At 55.0% G+C, this 21,933-nt stretch overlaps 7 protein-coding genes across 7 annotated transcripts; 3 read left to right on the forward strand and 4 right to left on the reverse strand.

Moving 5' to 3' along the window:
* Positions 1-1,277: 1,277 nt before the first annotated feature.
* On the reverse strand, positions 1,278-2,170 carry CDEST_02566 (uncharacterized protein). Its single transcript, XM_062918725.1, has one exon. The coding sequence runs from the start codon at positions 2,025-2,027 to the stop codon at positions 1,359-1,361; it is 669 nt and encodes a 222-aa protein (XP_062774776.1). The 5' UTR covers positions 2,028-2,170; the 3' UTR covers positions 1,278-1,358.
* Position 2,171: 1 nt separating this feature from the next.
* CDEST_02567 (uncharacterized protein) lies at positions 2,172-4,059 on the reverse strand. The gene is made up of 2 exons (XM_062918726.1): positions 3,219-4,059; positions 2,172-3,135 (listed from the first exon to the last, which is right to left on the reverse strand). The coding sequence occupies exons 1-2, from the start codon at positions 3,846-3,848 to the stop codon at positions 2,293-2,295; spliced, it is 1,473 nt and encodes a 490-aa protein (XP_062774777.1). The 5' UTR covers positions 3,849-4,059; the 3' UTR covers positions 2,172-2,292.
* A 4,763-nt stretch (positions 4,060-8,822) lies between these two features.
* Positions 8,823-11,478, forward strand: CDEST_02568 (Putative major facilitator superfamily, MFS transporter superfamily). Its single transcript, XM_062918727.1, has 2 exons — positions 8,823-9,109; positions 9,227-11,478. The coding sequence occupies exon 2, from the start codon at positions 9,481-9,483 to the stop codon at positions 11,248-11,250; it is 1,770 nt and encodes a 589-aa protein (XP_062774778.1). The 5' UTR covers positions 8,823-9,109; positions 9,227-9,480; the 3' UTR covers positions 11,251-11,478.
* Positions 11,479-11,493: 15 nt separating this feature from the next.
* On the reverse strand, positions 11,494-13,306 carry CDEST_02569 (Putative major facilitator superfamily, MFS transporter superfamily; the record flags this gene model as incomplete). Its single annotated transcript, XM_062918728.1, has 4 exons — positions 13,089-13,306; positions 12,946-13,024; positions 12,782-12,841; positions 11,494-12,662 (listed from the first exon to the last, which is right to left on the reverse strand). Exons 1-4 carry the CDS (start codon positions 13,200-13,202, stop codon positions 11,494-11,496), a joined length of 1,422 nt encoding a protein of 473 aa, XP_062774779.1. The 5' UTR covers positions 13,203-13,306.
* Positions 13,307-13,629: 323 nt separating this feature from the next.
* On the reverse strand, positions 13,630-14,615 carry CDEST_02570 (Putative methyltransferase type 11, S-adenosyl-L-methionine-dependent methyltransferase superfamily; the record flags this gene model as incomplete). Its single annotated transcript, XM_062918729.1, has 2 exons — positions 13,630-14,421; positions 14,511-14,615. The coding sequence occupies 2 exons, from the start codon at positions 14,613-14,615 to the stop codon at positions 13,630-13,632; spliced, it is 897 nt and encodes a 298-aa protein (XP_062774780.1).
* A 1,069-nt stretch (positions 14,616-15,684) lies between these two features.
* Positions 15,685-17,403, forward strand: CDEST_02571 (Putative NAD(P)-binding domain superfamily; the record flags this gene model as incomplete). Its single annotated transcript, XM_062918730.1, has 1 exon — positions 15,685-17,403. One exon carries the CDS (start codon positions 15,685-15,687, stop codon positions 17,401-17,403), a length of 1,719 nt encoding a protein of 572 aa, XP_062774781.1.
* Positions 17,404-18,974: 1,571 nt separating this feature from the next.
* Positions 18,975-21,838, forward strand: CDEST_02572 (Putative xaa-Pro dipeptidyl-peptidase-like domain, cocE/Serine esterase, alpha/Beta hydrolase; the record flags this gene model as incomplete). The annotated part of the gene is made up of 6 exons (XM_062918731.1): positions 18,975-19,041; positions 19,107-19,496; positions 19,576-19,700; positions 19,763-19,848; positions 19,963-20,202; positions 20,269-21,838. 6 exons carry the CDS (start codon positions 18,975-18,977, stop codon positions 21,836-21,838), a joined length of 2,478 nt encoding a protein of 825 aa, XP_062774782.1.
* Between the last annotated feature and the right edge of the window lie 95 nt (positions 21,839-21,933).

Raw genomic sequence — 21,933 nt, forward strand, 5'->3', positions numbered from 1 at the left:
AAAGTCTGAAGCACGACACGGAGTTAAGGCCAATGGCGTTCTCACTGACTCACGGGTTGCACACCTGCCTGCAGGTCGATGTCGGTGTTTGCTCTAGCTTATGCCATTCCCGTAAGTCCACGCTACAAAAACTTCCTTGTCTCCGTGGCCGGTGATCGACACACCGTGATGTACTTGGATTCCACGCTTGACCTATGGCTAGAGAACATATGGAACACCACACCGCCGACTGGGCAATCGATCAAGGGCTCCCTCCTCCATCAATCACCGGCTAGAAAGCCTGGACTGTCGCGGCGGGAAACAAGAGACTGAAATTCCAGAATACTCTGCGGTCCAAATTAACAGTCCAACCCGATCCCGCCAAGAGCTGCACCTGGCTGACATGGCCCACAAACCAGATCGGCACTTGCTAAAACGGGAAGTGATACTGTAACTTGGGGAGGGGGGGCGGAGGGCTAACACGGGAACGCATCCGACGGATGTGCACAGCTCGTGCTGTGTGTGACAAGGCCAGCCGTGCCGGTCTAGAAGATGCACACGCGCGCAAGTGCCGCGCAGCTGGTGTGCAACAAAGATTGACCTATGCCTGTACAGTATATCGACATAATGACTGGCCCATCGCACCACCTCGGAGTTAATATTCTGTTTCAATAAACTGAGGCATTCCGGCCATTGCTCGACAATGGACCGCCGGACCGGACAAGGTTTGCCAGGCGCGCCCAAGTCCGAATGCTCTCTATGAGGGGTGTCGGCAACTCAATACGATGTACACCACCACCCCGCGCAGCAGTTCTCTCTGGTTTTGTATGTTTATCTACACAGTGCAGCCACGAGGTGTGCGAAGGTTTGCGCCGCAGCTTTTGCCCTCTGTCTCAGACATGCCGGAAGGGGGGCGGAGTTATCCGTTCCTAAACTCCGATTGCCCGGCCCCACTTTCCCCGGCGACAAGGCCGGAGAACTCCTGGGTCCCCCTGATCGTGATCGGACATACGTCGGGACTAGGAAAAGGGTCTCACTCGACTTGACCCCTTTATCGCCAGCCATGCAGAGCATCCATCGTTTTGTTTTTAGTGTCCTCCTGGCAATTGGGCTGACAGTGTCTCCTCTCAGGATGGATCATGCCAAGATTGGCCCGACTTCATGACGTGCCATGGTGAATCCTGTGGCAATATTCAAATGGTATGACATGCTGCCCCTCGACGGCGACGGTTTCTGGAACCGGGCCGAATACATCTCTCATCATTTTGTAAGTCCCTGTGAGAGATAGGTACCTCCTCGTCCGGGTGCTGAAAGTCACTGTCAAGGAATTCGTATGAACAAATTACAAAGAGAATAGTGCATTTGCTAGAATCATCAGCTTACAGACCTCCCTCGTCACCCGTGCCCCTAGATCCCCTCATCTCAAGAATATCTTCCACGTCCTCCGGCACAACATACTCCCTCTCGACTGGCAGCAGCCCCAGACTGATCAGTTCGCCGTCGCTCACGTCCGGCTGCTCATCCAAAACTCTCTTCAGCTCCCTGGCGCGGGCCGTGACATCTTCGATGCCGACGATTCCTCTCGCAACCCAGTTCCGACAGATTTCTGCAGGTATGCCGATCTGTATGCTGCGATGCTGGAGCTTGTCCAGGCGCACGTCTCGTTCGGGATCCCATTGAACCCTCACACGGCCGCGATCCATGTCCCCGGCTCCGTGGTGAGCCAGCGCCCCCTTCCGAAGCAGGGCAATGAAGTCCTCGTGCGTCATCTTGAGCGCCAGGATGCGCGCCTGTCCGGGGTCCTTGTACGAATATCCGGCGCGGTAGAGCATCCACGCCCAGCTCGGTTTGATCCACGTCATCCGGGTGAGCTTGAAGCTCGGCGACGCGTCGAGCCTCTGAACCTCCGCGGCTGCTGTCGCGATGGTCGTGTTGTATGCCTGATAGACCGTGATTGTTTGCTCGTCGAAATGTGCTCTTATCTGACGGAAAGGGCCGGACGGTACGTGGTTTCTGTTGGCGTCTGGGCCCGGTGCGCTGACAAACATGGCGAAGGATCCAAAAAAAGATCTTGCGAGAGATGCAATGAAGCTGATGGCGCTTAATCCGGGGATGATGGGGAGGGGGGTGAATTGCACAAAGGTCAAGAACTGAAAGTCCTCACCGACGCCGATTTATCCAAAGATATAACCTCAGCCATTACGCCACAAAGTCGTCGCGGTAACTAGTGTGAGTCACGCCGGGTCGGACACGTAACTGAAGTCGCAGCTGCACCGACTGAGAGAGACCAAAAGACAACTCCCATTTGGCCTTTCATCTGTAGGAGTCAATGCTCTGCTCAGCACGCTCGCCAAAGGTCTCCTCTGAAGGCATCGAACCCAGTTTGCGAGTGTGCTGGTACTTTCTGCTACCCGGCCGGCCGTCCGCGTCAACCTCCTCGACAAAGATCCGCGTGACCGTTTCCATCTGTATTCCCTTGAACCCGGACACGTCCCGGTCTTGCAGCGACGTCTGGCTCTCGCTGCGGTCGTGGCTGGCCTCGGCGACGTGTCTTGTGCGGCACGAGGGCTTCCGGAAGATCCCCTGCCGTCCGAGGTTCGGGGATGACTCTTTCGGCAGCCCCCCCTGAATCCATACCCTGTGGCCGTACTGGTGGCCCATCGGGGTGAAGCTGAAGGTGTCGAGCCCTAGGTTCTCCTCGTCGACGGGCGCGTCGAACAAGATGCCGCTTCGGGTGGTGGAGAAAATGAGCACGTCAAGCCACCCGTTGGAGGTGATCATGGCGCCGGCGAAGATGAGATACTCCGGCGACAGCTTGACGCCGCCGCTGCTCAGGAGACGGCCCAGGGCGAGGGGCGCGGTGCACAGAAGAAAGACGAGGGGGTACAGCAGGAAGAGGATGCGCTTGTGCACCTCGGTCTTGGAGTCCTTGTGCGTCATGACCACGGGCAAGCTCGTGGGGCTGAGGACGCCGTCGTAGGATGCTTCATCCGCTGCCGCCGCCGCGGCCTTCTTTGCGTCGCGAAACGCCTTGTCCACCCGGTGAACGTGGACGAAGACCAAAACGTAGGATACAGTCCCCGTGATAATGAGGAGCAGCATCCATACGTAATGCAGGTAGAGCCGCATGGCGTCGTACTCGGGGTTGATCCAACACTGGCACACAGGAAGTCAGCATACCTCGCGTCCAGGCTTGGTGTGTTTGTTGGCAGTCGACCCGGGAAGATATCAACACGTACCCAAGTCACGTCACGAACATAGAACCCTCCGACACCTGCGCCGTTGTTGGTGATGAACACGCCGAGGACGGACATGAGAATTACGAAGAACCACAGAAAGAAGATGAGGCCGTAAAACACCTTGCATGAGATCTTGACGCCCCTGACAAGAGTGAGGTAGGTGTGGACGGCGATGGCCGCGATGAAGGCGGTCGAGGCCAGGTCGCCCGTCGAGATCAGCCATCCCTGCGCCCAACACGCCGGCGAGCTGTCGGTGATCCTATCCTCCACCAGCCAAACGACGTCGAGGAAAAAGGCGCAGGCCTGTAGGGTATCCGCCAGGAGAACGTTGAGCAGGAGGACGAGGAACTGGTTCGGGACGCGCCGGCACTTCTGTCCAGGTTGTCCGTTTCCGTTTTCGTTGTACTGGACGCCGAGTTCGCGGGGGAGGCCGACGATGTCGCGAGTCCGCGCGGACGGCTGGGATCCTTTCGGGCTCGTCCTCGAGTACCAGACGGTCAGCCTCCCGATGAGGTAGACGAGAAGTGTGAAGGACGTGACAAGAGAGAGGAAAGAAAGGGTGACGACGGCTTTGAGACCGTGCCGTATGACGGTGGGGAGCGGTGAAAGAGTGTGGTTGCGGCTGTACATGGCTGCAGAAGTGGCCAAACCACAATATTAATTACGAGATTATTCGATGTGATGTCGTCGTACCTGCCGACTCCTCTGGCCGGGAACCTGATGTTCCACTCTCCACGAAAGGTAGTCAAAAGAGAGACTAGGAAGATTTTGGTTCACGGCCGGCCACGTTTTGGCGCCGGCTTGTTGCTTTTACTTGTATAGGCTTGAATGAGTGGCAAAACTCTTCTCCTGATGATGTCCGGCATAGCCTGTCCGACGTCCGTGGGGGGAGGGGGTGAAGATCACGTTAGCCTTGAAGCCTAACGGGCGCAGTGACGAGGCCCCGCGGGATGGCGTCCGGGAGGCCAGGAAGCCCATGCCATTTTCGACCTGCCAGTCTGTTGCGATCAAAGTGTGGCAGGTCTCCTCCGATGCTACGATGGTAGTTTCGCCAAGCCTCTATACATCGTAGACGAGCGACCACAAGAACTCAAAAACCGGCCGACGAGGGAGGGTCGTGAAGCAGCCAATACGGAGGACCCTGCCAAGGAGCGAAGAACCTCGCCCTTCTCGTCTGTGTACGATACCAGTATCGGTCGGCCTGCCTTTGGGGTCCAAAACTGCCAGGGACCCGGATCGTTCGGCGTTCGGCCGTCCAGCCCAATTCGTCGATTTTGCCCTCCGCGCCATCCACTACTTAGCTTCGGCAATGTGCCTGCATACCAGCTGCATCTCGCTGCGTCGTCTTGATGTGACACGGGGGCGAGAATGGCCTAACCAAAAGTTTCTCGGGGGAAACAGGGCCAAAAAGAGAAGCTGTGAAGACCCGGCATATACCTGTGGTCCTCACCAAGGGGCTCAGCAGTCCCATCTGCCAGGTTCAGCTGCAAGGGGCCCGGGGGGAGTCCATGAGTGTTCGCCATGGAGTAGAGGAGATCCATGCCGTATAGAGATTGACTTCCATGCGCCGCTCCGTTCGCCACTGCAGAGGGGAAAGCGAGGAAGAGAAGCGGCACGTGAGAAGATAGAGTTTAATGAGTGGACTTGACCGTTGTCAGAACTCTATTCCGAGTCTAAGTGGGGACGGAGACAACAAATTTCAGGATTCTCAGTAGCATTCAGCCGAGATTTGAAACGAGGAAACATAATAGAGTACAATTCCGTTTTGTTAATATGTGCAAGGTGCGGTGTAAGGGCGAACGGACTTCCGGACGCCGGGATTTTCCATGATTGCAAATCTGAGGTCGTCGAAAAAGATGACCGAATTTTGTGATTGATGGGGCTTCTTCTAGAATCAGGAAAAAAGGGGGGGAGGTTGATGACAGCAGGGATCTTCACGTCATCTCGATATTGAGTGCTTCTATCCCCCCGAGCCTCGGCGCCCCAACTTCACCTTGTGCCACGAGGTTCAGTAGAAAGCCCAGAAGACGACTTGTTGCTTGTAGTATCCACGCGGTTATTGCGAGTCATTGGGATTCCATCACCAACGTTCATAGTATGATCGAGATCTCGCTCGCGTCTTGACCCCCGAGGAGGAACGCATGGTCAACAGGGTTGATCGCTCCTCGTGGCCTGTGTGGCTCTTGCGTAAATTAATTAAGCCAAGGCAGGTATTTCTGCGTCAGGCAGAGCAGGAAACAAATCCATTACTTGATCATGGAGAAAATCTCTTTCTTCCCGGGCACATTTTCGCAGGACATTCCCTGTCGCGATATGTGGAGAGAGAGAAAGAGAGAAGGAGAGAAAGAGAGAGAGAGAGAGAGAGAGAGAGAGAAAGCAGCATGACGCAGTTTTCAAAGCTGTCCACCGAATCACCTCCAACTCGAGGTGTCCGATTCAGCGTGAGCCATTACGGAACTAATGTGCACGACAGCATGGCTACTGACCGGGCCCTCGGAAACTACGGTCTTCAACGCACCAGGAGTAGCGATTCGGTTTCGGAAGGTGGACTGACCATCGGGCAAGGAGTCGGACAATTTTACGAAATACGTGGTATGTCGAAGTGGTTGCTAAGCTTCATTGGCAGTGGTTGGCAGGGGGAGGGGGGATGCAAGCAATCGGCAGAGCGGCAGAGGACTTCAACCGGTGGCGAGATTGAGCGCAATGGCGCAAGTTGTACAGGTGTACGAAGGATCTCACTCTAATAGAGTTCGCGCCGCGCCGTCGATGTCCATATGCAATTCTGGATCCAATCTTGTACGCGCCATGTGGGACAGACCAGCCACCGTTAGTGGAGCACGGGGCTCTTCCTCCGTACGGATGTCGAAATGGCTTCGTAGTATAGGCTAGTCGCTACAGATTGTAACGGAGCAAATCACAGAACAATAAAGAGTGCTTCTACACGAGACTCAAATGAAAGTGGCAATATGCTGAAAGACTTGTAGAGTTTCCGGACGCACTGTTTTCGTGAGTTCAGGTTGTTCCAACAGCATTCGCGTTCGTTTCGAGGCCGCCATAGCTACCAGGTGCTTCTTGAGTACGTAACCGTGTCAAGTTATGAGAACAAAAGACTTCAACATGCATATTCCAAATTTGATCGTGTTTCAGTTATCAACACAAATGTACGATATTGTCGAAGAAACCCCCCCCCCCCACCGTGACTTGGTACAACTAGGTCATCCAGGGGGGCATCTGCCATGGCTGGCAAGTGATCTTCACTGCCGTTCGAGACCGTCATCTAGAGGTTTCAGGCTCCACATAGCACCGCGCCAAGCTATCAGCGGATGGCGGACTACTCCGGAGTTCACTGAGATTTGGCACGGCATTATGGCCGTTGATGCTTTGTCCGCACATATTTGAAGCCCGATTCCAGCCCAACGGCGGCATAGCTCGAGGCATCTTGACGCCCCCTTGCAAGTCTGCCTGCCCCTTTGTCCATCTTTATGGAGGTTCGGAGTCTCGGGGAACTATCAGAGGACAGATCGTTATGCAGTGCTGAATCTGCGCGTGTGCCTGGCGAGTCTGTTTTTCGAGATGCCCGGCAAAGTGGCTCTCGCGTCCAAGACACATCGAATCCAACTCCGTACCCAACTCCGTATTCTCCGTATTCAATTCCGTAACTAACTCCGGGTATCGTGGTGGCGGTGAGAGTTGTCTGTCTGATAGACATGAGGCGAGACAACTTGAGTATTGCCGTTGTAAGCTCCGCTCTTGTCTCGTATCCTAGACCAAAAAGAGTGCTTAGACAGACGGTGTGATGGCCAGGCGGAAATCGACGTGTCTTGAAGGTCCCATAGTCCCTAGTGAGACACCTCAAGGCTGGAAGATATTAAATTGGTCCCCACCTATCTACATAAGAGGCCTTTCTCGCCTGCAGCATAGAAGGAGGGTTAGAGATGGCTTCAATCACCAACTCATGCCTAATCTTCTTGCTGACGTCTTCGCTACGTGCCACATACCTCTGATACAAAAGCCAGAGGTCCTCCATCAAAGTCTTCCAGACCTTCAGGAAGGTTGCTTGGTAACACCTTCCTGGGGATGGATATTTATTGTCTTGTCAGTGACACACGTCAAACTTGTACAGCCACACCAGCCAACGTGGCCCCAAAAGTTGGTGGGCACTGGAGTAGAAGGCAGTACGTACTCCTTTCTGGGCTGTCGGGTTTGCAAGTCGCACCTCATGATGTAGTCAGGCTTTCTTGACCGTATCTAGAAAAAAGATTAGTTTGCCCTTCGCATCTTCCCCTCCCGTAGGTCTGTGCGATTTGTTACCAACCAAAAGGTCTGAAATATGTAAAAGAAGCATTTGCTTGCCCAGTAATACGAGGTCATTGTCGCATCAGCAATACCCGCGACTGGCTTTGATCGGAGGAGTTTAAATTTGATGGCAATAGTCGGAGCCCGAGATAATGAACAGTTTCGAGGGAAAGCCAAAGCGACGAGTGCCCATCGTTGACGCCGAGCCACGTTCAGCCACGTTCAGCCTTGGGCCCTGTTCTCGAGAGGGTTAAATGATCTGGGGCTAACCTTTTCTAAACGCAATGTCTTGCTCTTCTAGGGAGACGAAAGCAAGTGCTGGTTGTCTAAGTGGATTCGCCTATTCGACTGGATGTAATGCATTTGCTACTTTCTTTGTTTCAAGTTATAGAGCCTTTTTTAGATTATTTTCAAAGTGGTTCTTCCTTTTTATTTTATTTTATTTGTAGAGTCGATCCAGGAAACAGCAACATCACGAAGTGGATAAGCTGATTTGTGAAAGTCATTTGTCATGCGCGATACCCAAGAGAACCATGGATGGACTTGCCCCGTAGTAGCTCAACGGGCGGAGCCGTTGTGCTTTCCAATCAATGGATGTACTGAGACATGTGCTGACACTGGCTGGTGCCATCCGAAGACCCCTAATGCTTGTTCGCCGGGCCGTTGTGGGCAATCTGGGGTTGGAGAAAGTGACGACAAGGCCATGGGACATTTCCCCCCATATTGGACACAAGTCCTCTCTCTCGGACTTGCACATCAGCGGTATAGAAGCTCGAAAAACGATGCTTGTATCGATCCGCAGGGTAGGACGAGAAAGCCGGGCGTGTCGGGCGCACTGATCACTTGGGTCGGAAATCCGAGGGGCCGGCTGATGCGATGCGGAGTGATTTAGCGGGTCGATGATGACGATTATGGCGCGCTAGGCGCGTGGCTCTCACTGCGCCAACGGTTAAGGGCTGCCGTCACTGTAGGAAAATAAAGTACACCATAACGCATGTTACTGTTTGATCGAATTTGAATGCTTCGTTGCTCCAAAAACAAAAAAAAAGAGACTGTAAACAACAGACTCTGGCTATGGGATGATGCATGCATGAAGCAGTTGATGGTACAGATTACGGATACAGTCAACAGGATGAGGGCAACTTGCGGCAGGTTTAAACGGGCGGTTACAGCGGCGGGCCATCCCGGAGTGGATGCATTGATTGGTCGGTAAAGAGTGGGTCATCTTATCAGATGATCTAATCTGATGACCGGATCGGTGTGTGGTGAGTTGGCCGTCGCCCAAGGCACCTTCCCTTACCTTACCTGCCTACTTTAGGTACCTACTTTAGGTAGGAGAGGTAGGCACCCAGGCGGGTAGCGAACAGTGACACCCGCTGACAGGGCATGAACGAATCCCCTGATCCATCCGTCATCCATCATCCATCATCCAGAGAGGTGCCTAAGAATAGGCAGGTGGGCAGGGAGATTCCAGGCTGCCTTTTCGTGATGCGGTTCGCCTCGATGCCCACTGTCAGACTTCTTTCCTCCTACATCCTTTCTTTTCACAGTCACCGCAACCAAGGCCATACTGCGAGCTTCTTGGCCATGATCCCGTACGAACACGCCGCCCCCCCCCTCCTCTCTCTCCCCCCCAGCACAGCAATTCCCATCTCACTCTCACGCTGTTGTCCAAACCCCCCACTGCCGACTGACAAATCCCCCCTGTACAGACGCAATACGCATGCATAGCCGAGCGAAAAATTTCTCCCCTTTTTTTCACGAATGATCACGGAATCCCACGCTCGCAAGTCAGTCAGCGCTGGGCGGAGCCTGTTTGGGCAGGAATCGAGTGATTTGAATGGGCGCGTCGTTCGTCAACCAAGACATCGCGAGACAAGCTTCGACGAACCCTCCCGGGCCTCAGCAGGCCGATACGAAAACATAGGTGGTACCAAGCAAGGTCAGACAAGTGACAGAGAGCATAATGTCGGATCCACGGACAAAGCAGCACAGCGGCGGCGGCGCCCCGGCCCCGAGCAGCGAGAGTGAGACATCGCCGCTCCTCGTACCCGAGCCCACCACCTCCTACGGCCGAGCCCTGAGCCAGAGCGATTCCGACGTCCACGGCGTCGTCAAACAGCAATCCGAACCTATCGCAGCAGGCCGCATCACCACCGCCGAGCGCGTCTGGCTCTTTGTCGGCATCTTCCTCGTCGGCTACGCCTACGGCCTCGACAGCCAGGTCCGCGGCACCTACCAGCCTTACGCCACCTCGAGCCTGAACCTGCACTCGTCCCATTCCACCATCAACGTCCTGCGCAGCGTCGTCGCCGTCGCCTCACAGCCAACTGCCGCCAAGATCGCAGACATTTACGGCCGCTTCGAGACTGTTGTCGCTGCCATCCTACTCTACGTCCTAGGCACTGCTCTCGAGGCTACCGCCACCTCGGTCGAGCTGTTCTGCGCCGGCGCCATCCTGTACCAGATCGGCTGGACATGCATCGTCCTCCTCCTCGAGGTCCTCGTCGCCGACTTCTCCTCCATGCGCTCCCGCGTCTTCTTCAGTTATATCCCCGCCATCCCTTTCGTCTTCAACACCTGGATCAGCGGCACCGTCACCTCTGCCGTTCTGCGCGTCACCTCTTGGAGATGGGGCATCGGCATGTGGGCCATCATCCTGCCCGTCTGTTCCATTCCGCTGCTCACGAGCCTGTACTCTTTCGGTCAGCAGTCCCGGAAGTCCGAATCCCACCCCGAGCCCAAGAGGGCCGCCGTCGACTTGTTCCATCAACTTGACGTCGTCGGCCTCGCCATCCTCGTCGCCGCCTTTTCCTTCACCTTGGCGCCCCTCACTCTGGCTGGCGGGACGGCGAGTCACTGGAAATCCCCCGCCATCATCTTCCCCCTTGTTTTTGGCCTGCTCTGCATTCCGGCCTTCGTCTTTTGGGAACGTCGGCACGCCCAGGTCCCCCTCATACCCTTCCGCCTCCTCAAGGACCGCGGAGTCTGGTCGGCCCTGGCGGTACGGAGTCTGCTCAACTTCGCCTGGTCGACCCAGGGAAACTACCTGTATACCGTGCTCGTCGTAGCGTTTGATTTCTCCATCGAGACAGCGACCCGCATCTTGTCATTCTTCTCCTTTTTTGGCGTTTTCAGCGGCGTCATGGTCGGCATTGTCGTCTACCGGACCCGCAGGCTGAAGGGCATCATCATCACAGGCGCTTGCATTTTCACGGCCTCTTTCGGCCTTCTCGTTTTATATCCCGGGGGCGCCACATCGGCTTCGCAGTCCGGTCTCGTAGCCGCCCAAATCATCATGGGCTTGGCCGGCGGCTTGTTCGCCTACCCGACGCAGGCCTCCATTCAGGCGTCCGCAGACCACGAGCACGTTGCCGTTATCACCAGCCTCTACCTGTCCGTCTTCAACGTTGGAAGCGCCTTGGGGAACTGCCTGTCGGGTGCACTCTGGACGCAGCTGCTCTACCCTTCCCTGAAGCAGAATCTTGCTTTCCAGCCAAATGGGACGCTGGCGCAGGCCGTCTACAACTCCCCGTTCGCCACCATTGAACATTATCCCGTGGGGGGACAGATCAGAGACGCCATCATCGATAGCTACAAGGATGTCCAGAGGCTGCTCTGCATCGCCGGACTGTGTATCTGCGTGCCGATGGTCGGCTTTGCTTTTGCGTTGAGAAACCCGAGGCTATCGGAGGAACGGGTGCAGCCGGAGGCGTCCAGCGAGTCTGACGCATGAATCACGAACTTGTCGGTACTTGGTTTGCTTCCAGCGCAGGTTCTCTTATGATTTGGTCAATCGACCGAGGCGGATCTTTCCCACTATTTTTGTTTTCAGAGCAACATAGGACGGACGATAATATTTGCATCAAGACTCATCATAGAAGAGCGAATTAATAGACAAATCTCGAGCAACACGATGCTTACGAGCGATTTCAAGTAATGAGAAAAAAGGAAATTTGATACCGAGTATCTTAGCATTTCAAGACTCAGTCCCGGCTTCGTCGCTCGTTCTGTGCCTGATAAGAGGGCCACCGATCCAGACGACCTGCGTGACGGATGTTACAAACGTCACCAGGCCCAAAGTCCAACCAACAGTGCCCCAACCAGCAGCATCACGGATCATGCCGCCGATGATAGGCCCCAGCAGGGCGCCTCCCGAGAAGGCCATGTTGTACAGCCCGTACGCCTGCGCGTAGGAGCTCTGTGCCGAAGTGGGCATGACGTCCTCGACGACCCAAGTGATTTCAGCCATCAGGGGGCCGAGCACCAAGGCCATGGAGACGCCCACCCCGACGAGCAGGACGCACAGGATGGCCTTTTGCGATAGGCCATCGCTGCCCACGAAGCGGAGGCAGATCAGGAAGGGCGTCGCGACGAGAAACCCGACGCTCGACAGCGGTCTGGCACCCCAGCGGTCGCAAGCGGCGCCGACCAGGGGTCCGAGTAGCGAAGGGGTGACTAGCGGCAGGAAAATCAGGCCAGCACCGACAGAGTCCCAGTCGAACGTCTCGGAGACGAACAGGGGCAGGGTGCTGTCGAAGGATGTAGTGACGATGCCGTGGACGAGGGTGCCCCAGAGCGCGGCGAGGAGGCGCGGGCTCCGGAGCAATGTCAAGAAGGCAGGTTTTCTGCGGCTCGTCGCCTTACCTCCTCGCAGCGTCGGCTCGGCCGTCCGACTCTGGCCGTCATCGGCATGGCGCCGCTCGTCGTCCAGGGCGATGCCGCCATCGGCAGGCGTCGGAGCCTCTTCGAGCCAGGCCCGGGCCGTCTTGACGTCGATGGCCATCAGCCTCATGGCCGTATCGACCGCGATCAGGCCGAAGCACATGGCGAAGACGGCGTAGTAGCCGCCGGCGCTGTACACGAGACCCCCCAGCATCGGCGACGAGAGGATGCCCGCGCTCATGGCCATGCCCACCCACCCCATGGCTTTGCCCATGTTCTCGCTGCTGGTGGCGTCGACGATGAGGGCGAGGCCGACCGTCCAGACCAGGGCGGCGGACGCGCCCTGCAGTAGCCGGCCGACGACAAGGAGGGGGATGCTGGTCCCCGCGCACAGGAGTGCGGTCGCTCCGCCCAGGAGCAAGAGACCGGCGACCATGGGCATGCGGCGGGAGGAGATGCGGTCGGCGAGGTAGCCCCATATTGCTGCGAGAAAGCGGTTGGTGAGCACGCTATGAGACGCAGTGTTTATCCCGTGGAAGATGGAGAGCTCACTGCATCTGAAGCTGTGAACTCAAGGTGGAAGGGGGTTTATCAACACTTACGGGAGGAGACGAGGAGTGCGGCTCCATAAACTGCGAGGAGAATCGAGACCCAGAACTGCACTATGCGATGCGGTAAGTTGATCGATCTCAGTCGCGGCCAGCACAGCGCCAGACGTAGGGGGTTGGGGGGTTCATCATCGTAGCAACAGGTACTTGAGACTCACCTTGGCCTCCAGCGATGTCAACGCGGGATTCAAGGGCAAAAGGAACGACTGGGACGATGACGCCGTAGAGGAAAACATCCTGAACAAGTGGTCATTACCCGTTAGCTTCGGGCCGGCCAACGTCGAAGTCATGGCAAACCTACTGTGAAGACGGCAAACGCGACCGTGATGATGATAAAGGCTACGGAGCTGCGGTACGCGAACAAAACGGGAGCTCGTTTCGGAGCGGGAGCAGCGGCGGCGGGGGCCATAGCCATCTCGGAGAGACGCGCAAGTATCAATAACGAAGGTGGTCTTGTTCATGCACGAGAACAAATGATGAGTGTAGTTGTGTAGGGTATGGTTTTATAAGGGTCAAGACTTATAATCATTTTTGGGAGGGGGACCAAGAGAGAGAAAAGTAAATAAAGTACGGATAGGCGGTTGGAAAAGATTTGACCTTTTTTTTTTGTCCCGGGGACAGACCGCCCAATGAGATACGACCTCTGCACAAGACCGGTGTAGTAGCCCATGTAGGGAGTATCTGAAAGGGGAAATGTAAGCCGTTGGTCGTCTTGGCTGGTGTTCATCTTGGTTGGTACTGCAGCAGTTCATACCGCCTCCCTCTCTCTTTTGCTCTCTCTCTTGCTCTCTCTCTCACTCTCTCACACCTTTACCCACCCCCCCCTTCTCCCCCTTATCTACTCACGCAGGTTTCCAGGCCTGCAAAGTGTACGAGTGCGGCAACCTCTCTGGCTTCTCAGTCAAGATCCATTCCCCGTTCTCGTGCCTCTTCATGTGTGCTGACAAGTGCTTCCAGGGGAGGCTGTCGTGCTCCTTCAGGCCCGTGATCCGCATCCCGGCGTCCAGCAGAGCCTGGACGATCTCGCCCAGGCCGTGGTTAAACTCGCCCGTGATGACGTTCTCGAACCCGCCGTCAGCGTCCGTCTCCACGTAGCTGTCATAATGGTCGCGGAGGACGGGCTCGGCGCTCTCAAAGTACGGGTGCTTGAGGCTCAGGCCCCCGGCGTCGCCCTCGTCCAGGGTCCAGAGCACTGGGTGAGCTTCGCGGAGGAACAGCCGGCCGCCGGGCCTCAGGAGCCCGGACACCACCTCGGCCCATCTGGAGATGGACGGGAGCCAGCAGAGGGCCCCAATGCCAGTGAACACCATGTCGTAGCTTCCCGGGCCCAAGGCGCCGAGCGCCGAGTACACGTCCGCCTGCACGAAACGCAGCTCCCGCCCCCCGCTCTCCAGCGCCTTCTGCGCCAGCAGGCGCGCCTGGCGGATGCTCTCGTCGGAGACGTCGAGCCCTGTCACGGAACGGGCGCCGAGCCGGGCGAGGGATAGGGTGTCGGTTCCGATGTGGCACTGGAGGTGGACGCAGTCGAGTCCGGAGACGTCGCCGAGCAAGGGCCGGTCGAACTCGACGATGCTGCTGAGGTACGTGGGCTCCGACACGAAGCGGTCGAGGGCGTATTCGGGCGATGTGGCATGCTGTGGAACGGAGCACGGGGGTAAATCAGCTCACGATCGGAAGAGGTGAGTGAAGGGGGGGGGGGGAGGAAGTGTTAGGGGAGGATTACCGCTGGCGCCCGTTCGTTCCAGAAACTCTGGTTTAACGTGCTGTACTTTGACCCGAGGGCCTCCGCACCGTTGTCTCTGCGGTTGGAACTGGCAGCCGGAGCCATTCTGAAGTGAGTTTTTCGTGGATGGGACAGGAAAGCGGACAATGTCTTGGAAGACCTGTCCAACGTGATATTCAAGGAGCGGACACGGAGTATGACAGGTATTACTTATGCCAGGCCTGGTGTCGGTAAGCAAACCGGACACGCCGCATGCTGCTGGTTTTTGTTTTTCTGTTCTTTTGCAGCCATCAACTTCCCTCACTTGGACAAAAGACCCCTTGACGCCCCATTTCGTTTTGGTCTGTTGGAAGCGAGGAATCCGTGCAAGCTTGGCGGCTTGGTGTCCCAGGGATGGGAGCGGGTTGCCCGTCATGGCACCCTTCGAGTCACCGATGCCTATTCTTTTCTGCCGTTCCCTTCACGTCCCTCGCGCTGTGCGACCCCGAGAGGAACCGCCTTGGCTGACCTGTCTTACAGCAGCAGAACTTGCAAGATTGGCGTGAGGGGTATTCGTCACTTGGGGGGGGGGGCTGGCCAAGTCTTACACTATGCTGGTTTATTGATGCCTCCTCATCATGTGTTGCTGCTCGCCAAGGACGCGTGAAGCCCACCTTCTCTTTTCGAAATGTTTGTTCCTCCTTGGCAAATGGAATTTTCTCCCGACGACGGCTGACATGTCTCTTTCTGCCGTGCTTGGGGCTGCAGTGAGATTACAGTAAGATGCTGGCTGGGCATTGCAACACCATAATGGCTACCAGTCTTCTCCCGACGACGGCCGACACGCCTCATTTTGCAGTCCATGGACTGCAGTGAGATACAGTAAGATGCTGGCTGGGCATTGCAACACTATGATGGCTACCATCTTCCGGCCTTGTCTTGACATCAAGCCGGCGGCCGCCGGACGGACCGGGGGCGGAGGGAGACCCGTAGCGTGCCCGAAGCTGACGCTACCTCGTAACGTAACAGGGGAAGAGTCCCAGGAACGGAACCGCATTGTTCCCTCCCTACATTCCAAGCATCGAACAAACGTTGTCAACCATACTATATGTTCCATCATGGAACCCAGGCGTTTCGAATATAACTAACAGTCTCTTGTCGAGTTCTTGGTGTAACAACGCTAACTTATGCCACGATGATGACCCAAGCCTCGGTTCGTTTTTTGTTCAACTCCAGTCCTTTGTTCAACTTCAGTTCTTTGTGGGCGGCTGCTCTCGGCGTCGCGTTGTTTCTTCTTTTTGCCAACACACCGTTCCATTCCCTGCCTCCAGACATATTTGGGAAGCTGATGATGAACGCTCGGTCGCGTTCTAAACCCGCCGACGGTGTCTTGGAGGGAGCGGAGGAACACAACCCATCGTCCACCACAAACCCCGTTCCCGTCAGGTTTCTCATCGTCGGGCTCGGCCCCTTTGCAAAGAGAAGCTATGTCCCGCGTCTGCTGAGCCTCACGGCTGCCAGGCGAGCGGCCCTGGTCGCGGCGGTCGACGTGGAAGATAACCGCCGTGATCTCGAACAGTACCGAAGAGCGACTTGTCCCGACGCCGAGCTTGTGTTCGTTCCGCACTTCACAAACGAGATGCCGGGGGATGTCAGTTCGATGCTGACCCGGCTCGTCGAGCGGCTGCAGGTGTCGTGTGTCATCATCAGCACCGAACCGCTGGCCCACTGCGCCTATGGGCTCTGGGCGCTGGGGTTGGGGCTGAACATCGTCATGGACAAGCCGGTTTCCACCCGTCACTCGGCGGTATCGAGCCTCGACCAGGCAACCGGGATCGCTCAGGACTTTGACAAGCTTGTGCAGTCGTACCACAGCCTCCAGCTTCGGAAGAGCACGTGCTTCTTGATCAACAGCCATCGCCGATACCACGCCGGGTTCCAAAGGGCGACCCAACTAGTGCGACGCGTATCCGAGGACACCGGATGCCCCGTCACGAGTATTTACACTCTCCACTGCGACGGGCAGTGGCGATTCCCCTCGGAGATCGTCCAGCAAGACTACCACACCTACAACAGGGGCTATGGCAAGGTGTCCCACAGCGGCTACCATTCCATCGACTGCGTCTATCTCTTCATGAGGGCGGGCATGGGCGACAAGAAACGCCCCGACAGGGTCGAGGTCGTCAGCAGCTTCGTACAGCCCGCCGGGTTCTTCTTCCAGTTGAACGAAGACGACTACAAGAACCTGTTCGGGGAGCAGGCATACGACGCGGCGTCGGCATTCACGACCAAGGAGCTCCTCTGCAGGACCAAGGACTTTGGCGAGATTGACGCCTCGATCCAGCTGACCTTCTACAACGACAACGAGCCGGTTTCGCTCGTCCACCTCGACCTGCAGCACACCGGGTTCGGTCGCAGGACCTGGCTGGAGCCGGGGAAGGACCTGTACAAGGGAAACGGGAGGGTCCGGCACGAGATGCACGAGATCAAGTCGGGTCCCTTCCAGTCCGTCGTCATCGAGTCCCGCCAGTCCAGCGACAGGCACGACGTCGTCCGCCAGAACCACGCGGAGCTCGGCGGCAACGGGCACTTTGACCTCAAGCTCTTCCAGAACTCGGGCATGCTTGGCCACCGGGACCCCTTGCGCGTGTCGAGGCTGGACGAGCTCGTCAGGGACAAGACGGGCGACTCTGTCCACGGCAACGACTACTCACGCTCTGTGAAATACGCAGCCCTCGACGAAGCCTTGGAGTTCATGGAGGGAAAGAAGTCGGTCCGGGATCTGATATCGAACCTGCCGGATCATCACGTCCCCGCCTACCTCATGAGTGCAATGTACGCATCCCACATTCGGCGAAAACACGGCCTCAACCCCGTTGTCTCATTAGACCTGAGTTTTGACAAAGGCAAGTAGAAGAACTTCTGTGTAAGAGTCATCAACCCAAGCTAACATGTGTGAATATCTACAGCAGGTCGTGGCTTGGCTTCATTTACGCATTCCTCTCGGTGTTAGTAGTCGCATCAAAATGCCATTTACAACAGGCTGGGCCCATAGAACGTAGACACTTAGGAGACAAACTCGACTGTCACAGACAGCCCCAAGCCTACCAGGCTAAATACCAGGCTATATAACCTAAGTGAATGAATAGGATACAACATCTATTAGGGGTTAGATCAGGAAAGCCGCTCTAACCAAAACTTGGATCCAGAGCGTACCTCTTTTTAGCTCGTAAATCACTCCAAGCCTCTTTCCACTATTCAATATTGATGAGAAATACGTAGGTGAAATAAGGATCAGAAGCGTCTATTCCTCTAGAATGGAGATACAGGACGAAGACAGGGTATTTATACCCGTCTTGAGGGCATCTACGTCTCGGACCGAGTTTCAGGACTGACTTGCAGGACTGACTCGCAAACACCTCCCCCCTCCCCTCGCCAACCATAACAAACATAAATGAAAAAAATCCATTACATGTCGAGGCCTTCCCTAGACGTAAAGGGAGATGTCCGAAGTATTAGACTCAATCTTCACATTCAATGTAGAAAACTAGTGTTTCATGACCCCAACCTGAACACCAAATGGTTTGTTTGCTTTTCTAAACCAACGTCGCTTTTACTCAAGACAAATTCAGAGCTACTCATCTAGCGCGACAAGCAAACCACAGAGTTTTAGCCCCTTATTAAAACAGCCTCATACAAAAAACAGCGCTCTGCAAGATGGCCGTACAAGGCATCCGGCATTGGCGAGCCAGCATGGTGTACTCATTCACTTTGGGCCTGTTTAATCGCTGTATGACACAAGGCTTGTGTTACTTCATCTATTGTACGGATACTCATTGTGCGAAACTTCTAGTTGTGCATTATCTTCGGCATAAGAAACGCTATCAATTAATTTACAATCCCCTGATACCTTGGAATAGCAGACCTCCAGAGCTATCTGCACGACTAACACCTAGTCGTCAAACGACCAGAGGTGGTTCTACCAGTTCGTGAACTGTCTCAATTCCCAATATTTTGGCCTGTGACCTCAGCCTTAACCTCCGTCCTTGTATTGCAAGAGGGCTGCAGAATAGCTATAGCCTCTTTAGACACATGTATTCGCACGTGCCAGTAGTTAAAGACTATGAAACTCACAATAGCTTGTGACACGTAGGGTCTTGAAGATCGTTCTTCACCCTGACCAGGTAGGTTGACTTCGGTCCCGCTCCTCCCGCTACCCCACGAGCTCCGACTTCTCCCGCTACCCCACGAGCCCCGACTCCGCTTACCGTGGCATCCGGCGATGCCGCGTTAACTGTAAGGGTAGTATAATCATAAACGGCTTGTAAAATCTATATAAGAAGAGTAGGTATAAGACTGTTTTTAGCATTGAGGGGTCCTGTTCAGACCGGTCTCAATAGTACATGCAGCCTTGTCGCACAACACCAAAACCATCTTTTGAAACCAAGCTTTCTTCTCTCGTTGACATTTGACAACAGAATCAAAATGGCAGACATTGAGATTTTGCAAGTTGAGTTGGAGAAGACACGCCGGCTGGGGAAATTCGTCAAAGGTTTGTTATCCTGCTTTGAAGTTTGAAGCATGCATCAACAAAAGCTGACCTACTTATGCCTACAGCGTGGGATCCTTCCATACTTGGTGTCCGTGAAGCCAACCCACGCACGGTCGTCGAAGGAGATTTGATCTCCGATTTGGACATTGCCGTTCCAGTGAGAGACGGCACGATTCTGCGCGCAAATGTTCATCGGCCCCTTGGTCAGGAGGGTCAGAAGCTTCCCGTGTTGTTCAACTACACTGTTTACGGCAAGGATGGCGCAACAGACATTAGCATCTTCCCAGCTTCAACTGGGCTGGAGAAAGATCGAATCACTGAGCATTACATCTTTGAAGCAGCTGATCCGGGGTGGTGGTGTCCTCGTGGTTACGCTGTTGCTTATGTTGATGCTAGGGGGTCGTGTCAATCTGATGGAGACAAAAGTTATTACTCCAGGGATGTTGGTCTTGACGGTAAGAACGATCCTGTACATTGAGAGGTTCATGCTTCTTCTCTAGTATTGGTAACTAACCTGACTTGAACTTGCAACAGGCTATGACATTGTGGAATGGCTAGCCAAGCAGCAGTGGTCCAATGGAAAGGTTGGCATGTACGGTGCTAGCGGCTATGCTATGCTCCAGTATCTCGTGGCTGCCGAACAGCCCCCATCTCTTGCCGTAAGATCCACCTACTACTTTATTTCTAGCCTTGAATTGCTCACCCAAAGTGTCTGTCGTAGGCAATTATACCCATCGATGGAATGACCGACATTTACCGTGAAATGGCTAGGAAGGGCGGTATTCCTGAGACCCACTTCAGCGAGGTGTATGTATAGAAAATCTTTCCATTCTTTTATTGGGGGTAAAGGAATTAGTTTCTTCCATCCTTCGGTTTTCTTTTCACTTCTTTACACGGCTGGAAGCTTACTGAAAACCTCAGGTACCCAACACTTTACAATTGGGGCAAGAACCTCGTTGAAGATCCGACTGACGGGCCCAAGACACACCCGTACTTTGATGAATACTGGCAAAGCAAGATTGCAGCGCTTGACAAAATCCAATGCCCAGCATACGTCATCTGCTCCTGGAATGACCATGGAATCCATACTCGCGGGACGTTGAACGCTTGGGAGAAAATAACGTCGGGGGAAAAGTACCTTGAGCTTCATGGGCACCAGAAGTAAGTGTTCTACATTCCCCATTGGCTTTGAATCACACCACGCTAACACGCACCTTTTGTACCTAGATGGGAGTGGGCTGCCTTGGATGAATCTCTGAGCAGACACAAGGCCTTCCTGGACCACTACCTCCTGGGGTTATCGACAGAAATACAGTTCTGGCCCAGAGTTCGATATGTCGTGAGGGAGCGCCATTATGTTGGCGAATGGCGGTATTCTGACGCCTTTCCTATCCCGGAAACACAGTATACCAAGCTGTTTCCAACGCCCACGGGAGGGTTGAGTAAGATTTCCCAACCCGCGGAGCACCAGGTTTCATATGACGCAAAGGAGGGCGAGGTGGTCTTTGAACTCCCTCTGCGCAACTCCCTCGAATTTGTCGGACATGCGAAACTCAGACTGTGGGTGGAAGCTGCAGAGGGGGGCGACAATTTGGACCTTTTTATCACGCTACGCAAAAAGGACAAAGAGGGAAATGACGTATACTTTCCCTGGCTCACCATTATCGACGACGGACCGATTGGGTTCGGTTGGCTCCGAGCTTCACGCCGAGAACTCGACGAGGCTCAGTCCACACCCTGGCGCCCGGTACACCTACACCGCCGGGACCTGGAGCCCTTGAAGCCCGGAGATGTGGTTTGCGTTGATATCGAGATACAACCTACCAGCTGCCGTTTCAGGGCCGGTGATAGACTGGACCTCGTGATTTCTGGTCACGACTACGGCAACTTTCCAGGTCTTCCAGTTGTCCGTCACAACGACACGATAAACAAAGGACGTCATATCATTCATTTCGGCGGCAAATACGATTCGCACCTCCTGCTCCCTGTCCTCCCTGGCTTCAAAAACTCCTTCAGTCGGAAGAAATCGTGGATCAAAATGACCATCGCATGCAGACGAATTCCAGGTTGGTCCGAAGAGAAGTTTTTGGAAGAATACACTGGCGTTCATGCGGAAGCGACTAGACATGTTTCAAACATGGTACCGCACCTGCGCAATTACACTCAAGTCGTTGGACTGCCCCATGTCGATGTCAAAGGCATACCTACTGGCGGCTTGGCTGCCTGGGATGCCGTCACAACACTTGGCTGGACAACCTTGCATGCCCTCTGGGGGTCATTCCGAAACCCGGCGTACAAAGCCTCGGCCGGCAGCCACGTCTTTGCCGACAGCTCAGCACAGACCGGAATACTCAGCCAGTCATTTGCAGAGATCATGTTCGATCCCATCGCGTTCGAGAAGCTGGGTAAGAAACCAGCTGTGCTTCAAGTGTTATTGGCGAGATCCCGCGCCGGTGCACATTCCGATCCCAGCGAAGCGGACCTCGAAGCTCGCGCTGATCACGTTGGGAGAATTGGAGCCGGCACTGGTCTGCTGAGATACGTTCTTAACCGAGCCGTTGTTCCTTCAACTGTCGAATCTATTTTCGAGGGGACTCCCTTCAGCACAACTGACTGGACGACCATGTCGGCATTCGAGCAGTACTGGTTCCCTGATCGCGAGTCAGTCATTGCCTTCCTTTGCGAGAACGAGAGATCCAGCAAGATCTTTGGTACACTGCCCAAGTCTTTTGACTTGACCAAGTCTTTTGCTGTCATTGGCGACGAGAACATTGTGGTGGAAAAAGAACTTTTTTAAAGTAGGAATTTGCTTCAAGTACATGCATGTACAGAGAAACCCTCACCAACCTAATGTATGTCATCCTTCAGATTATAGACCAAGCAAAGTATAGT

This window comes from Colletotrichum destructivum, chromosome 2 (assembly GCF_034447905.1).
Source record: "Colletotrichum destructivum chromosome 2, complete sequence".
NCBI lineage: Eukaryota > Fungi > Ascomycota > Sordariomycetes > Glomerellales > Glomerellaceae > Colletotrichum > Colletotrichum destructivum.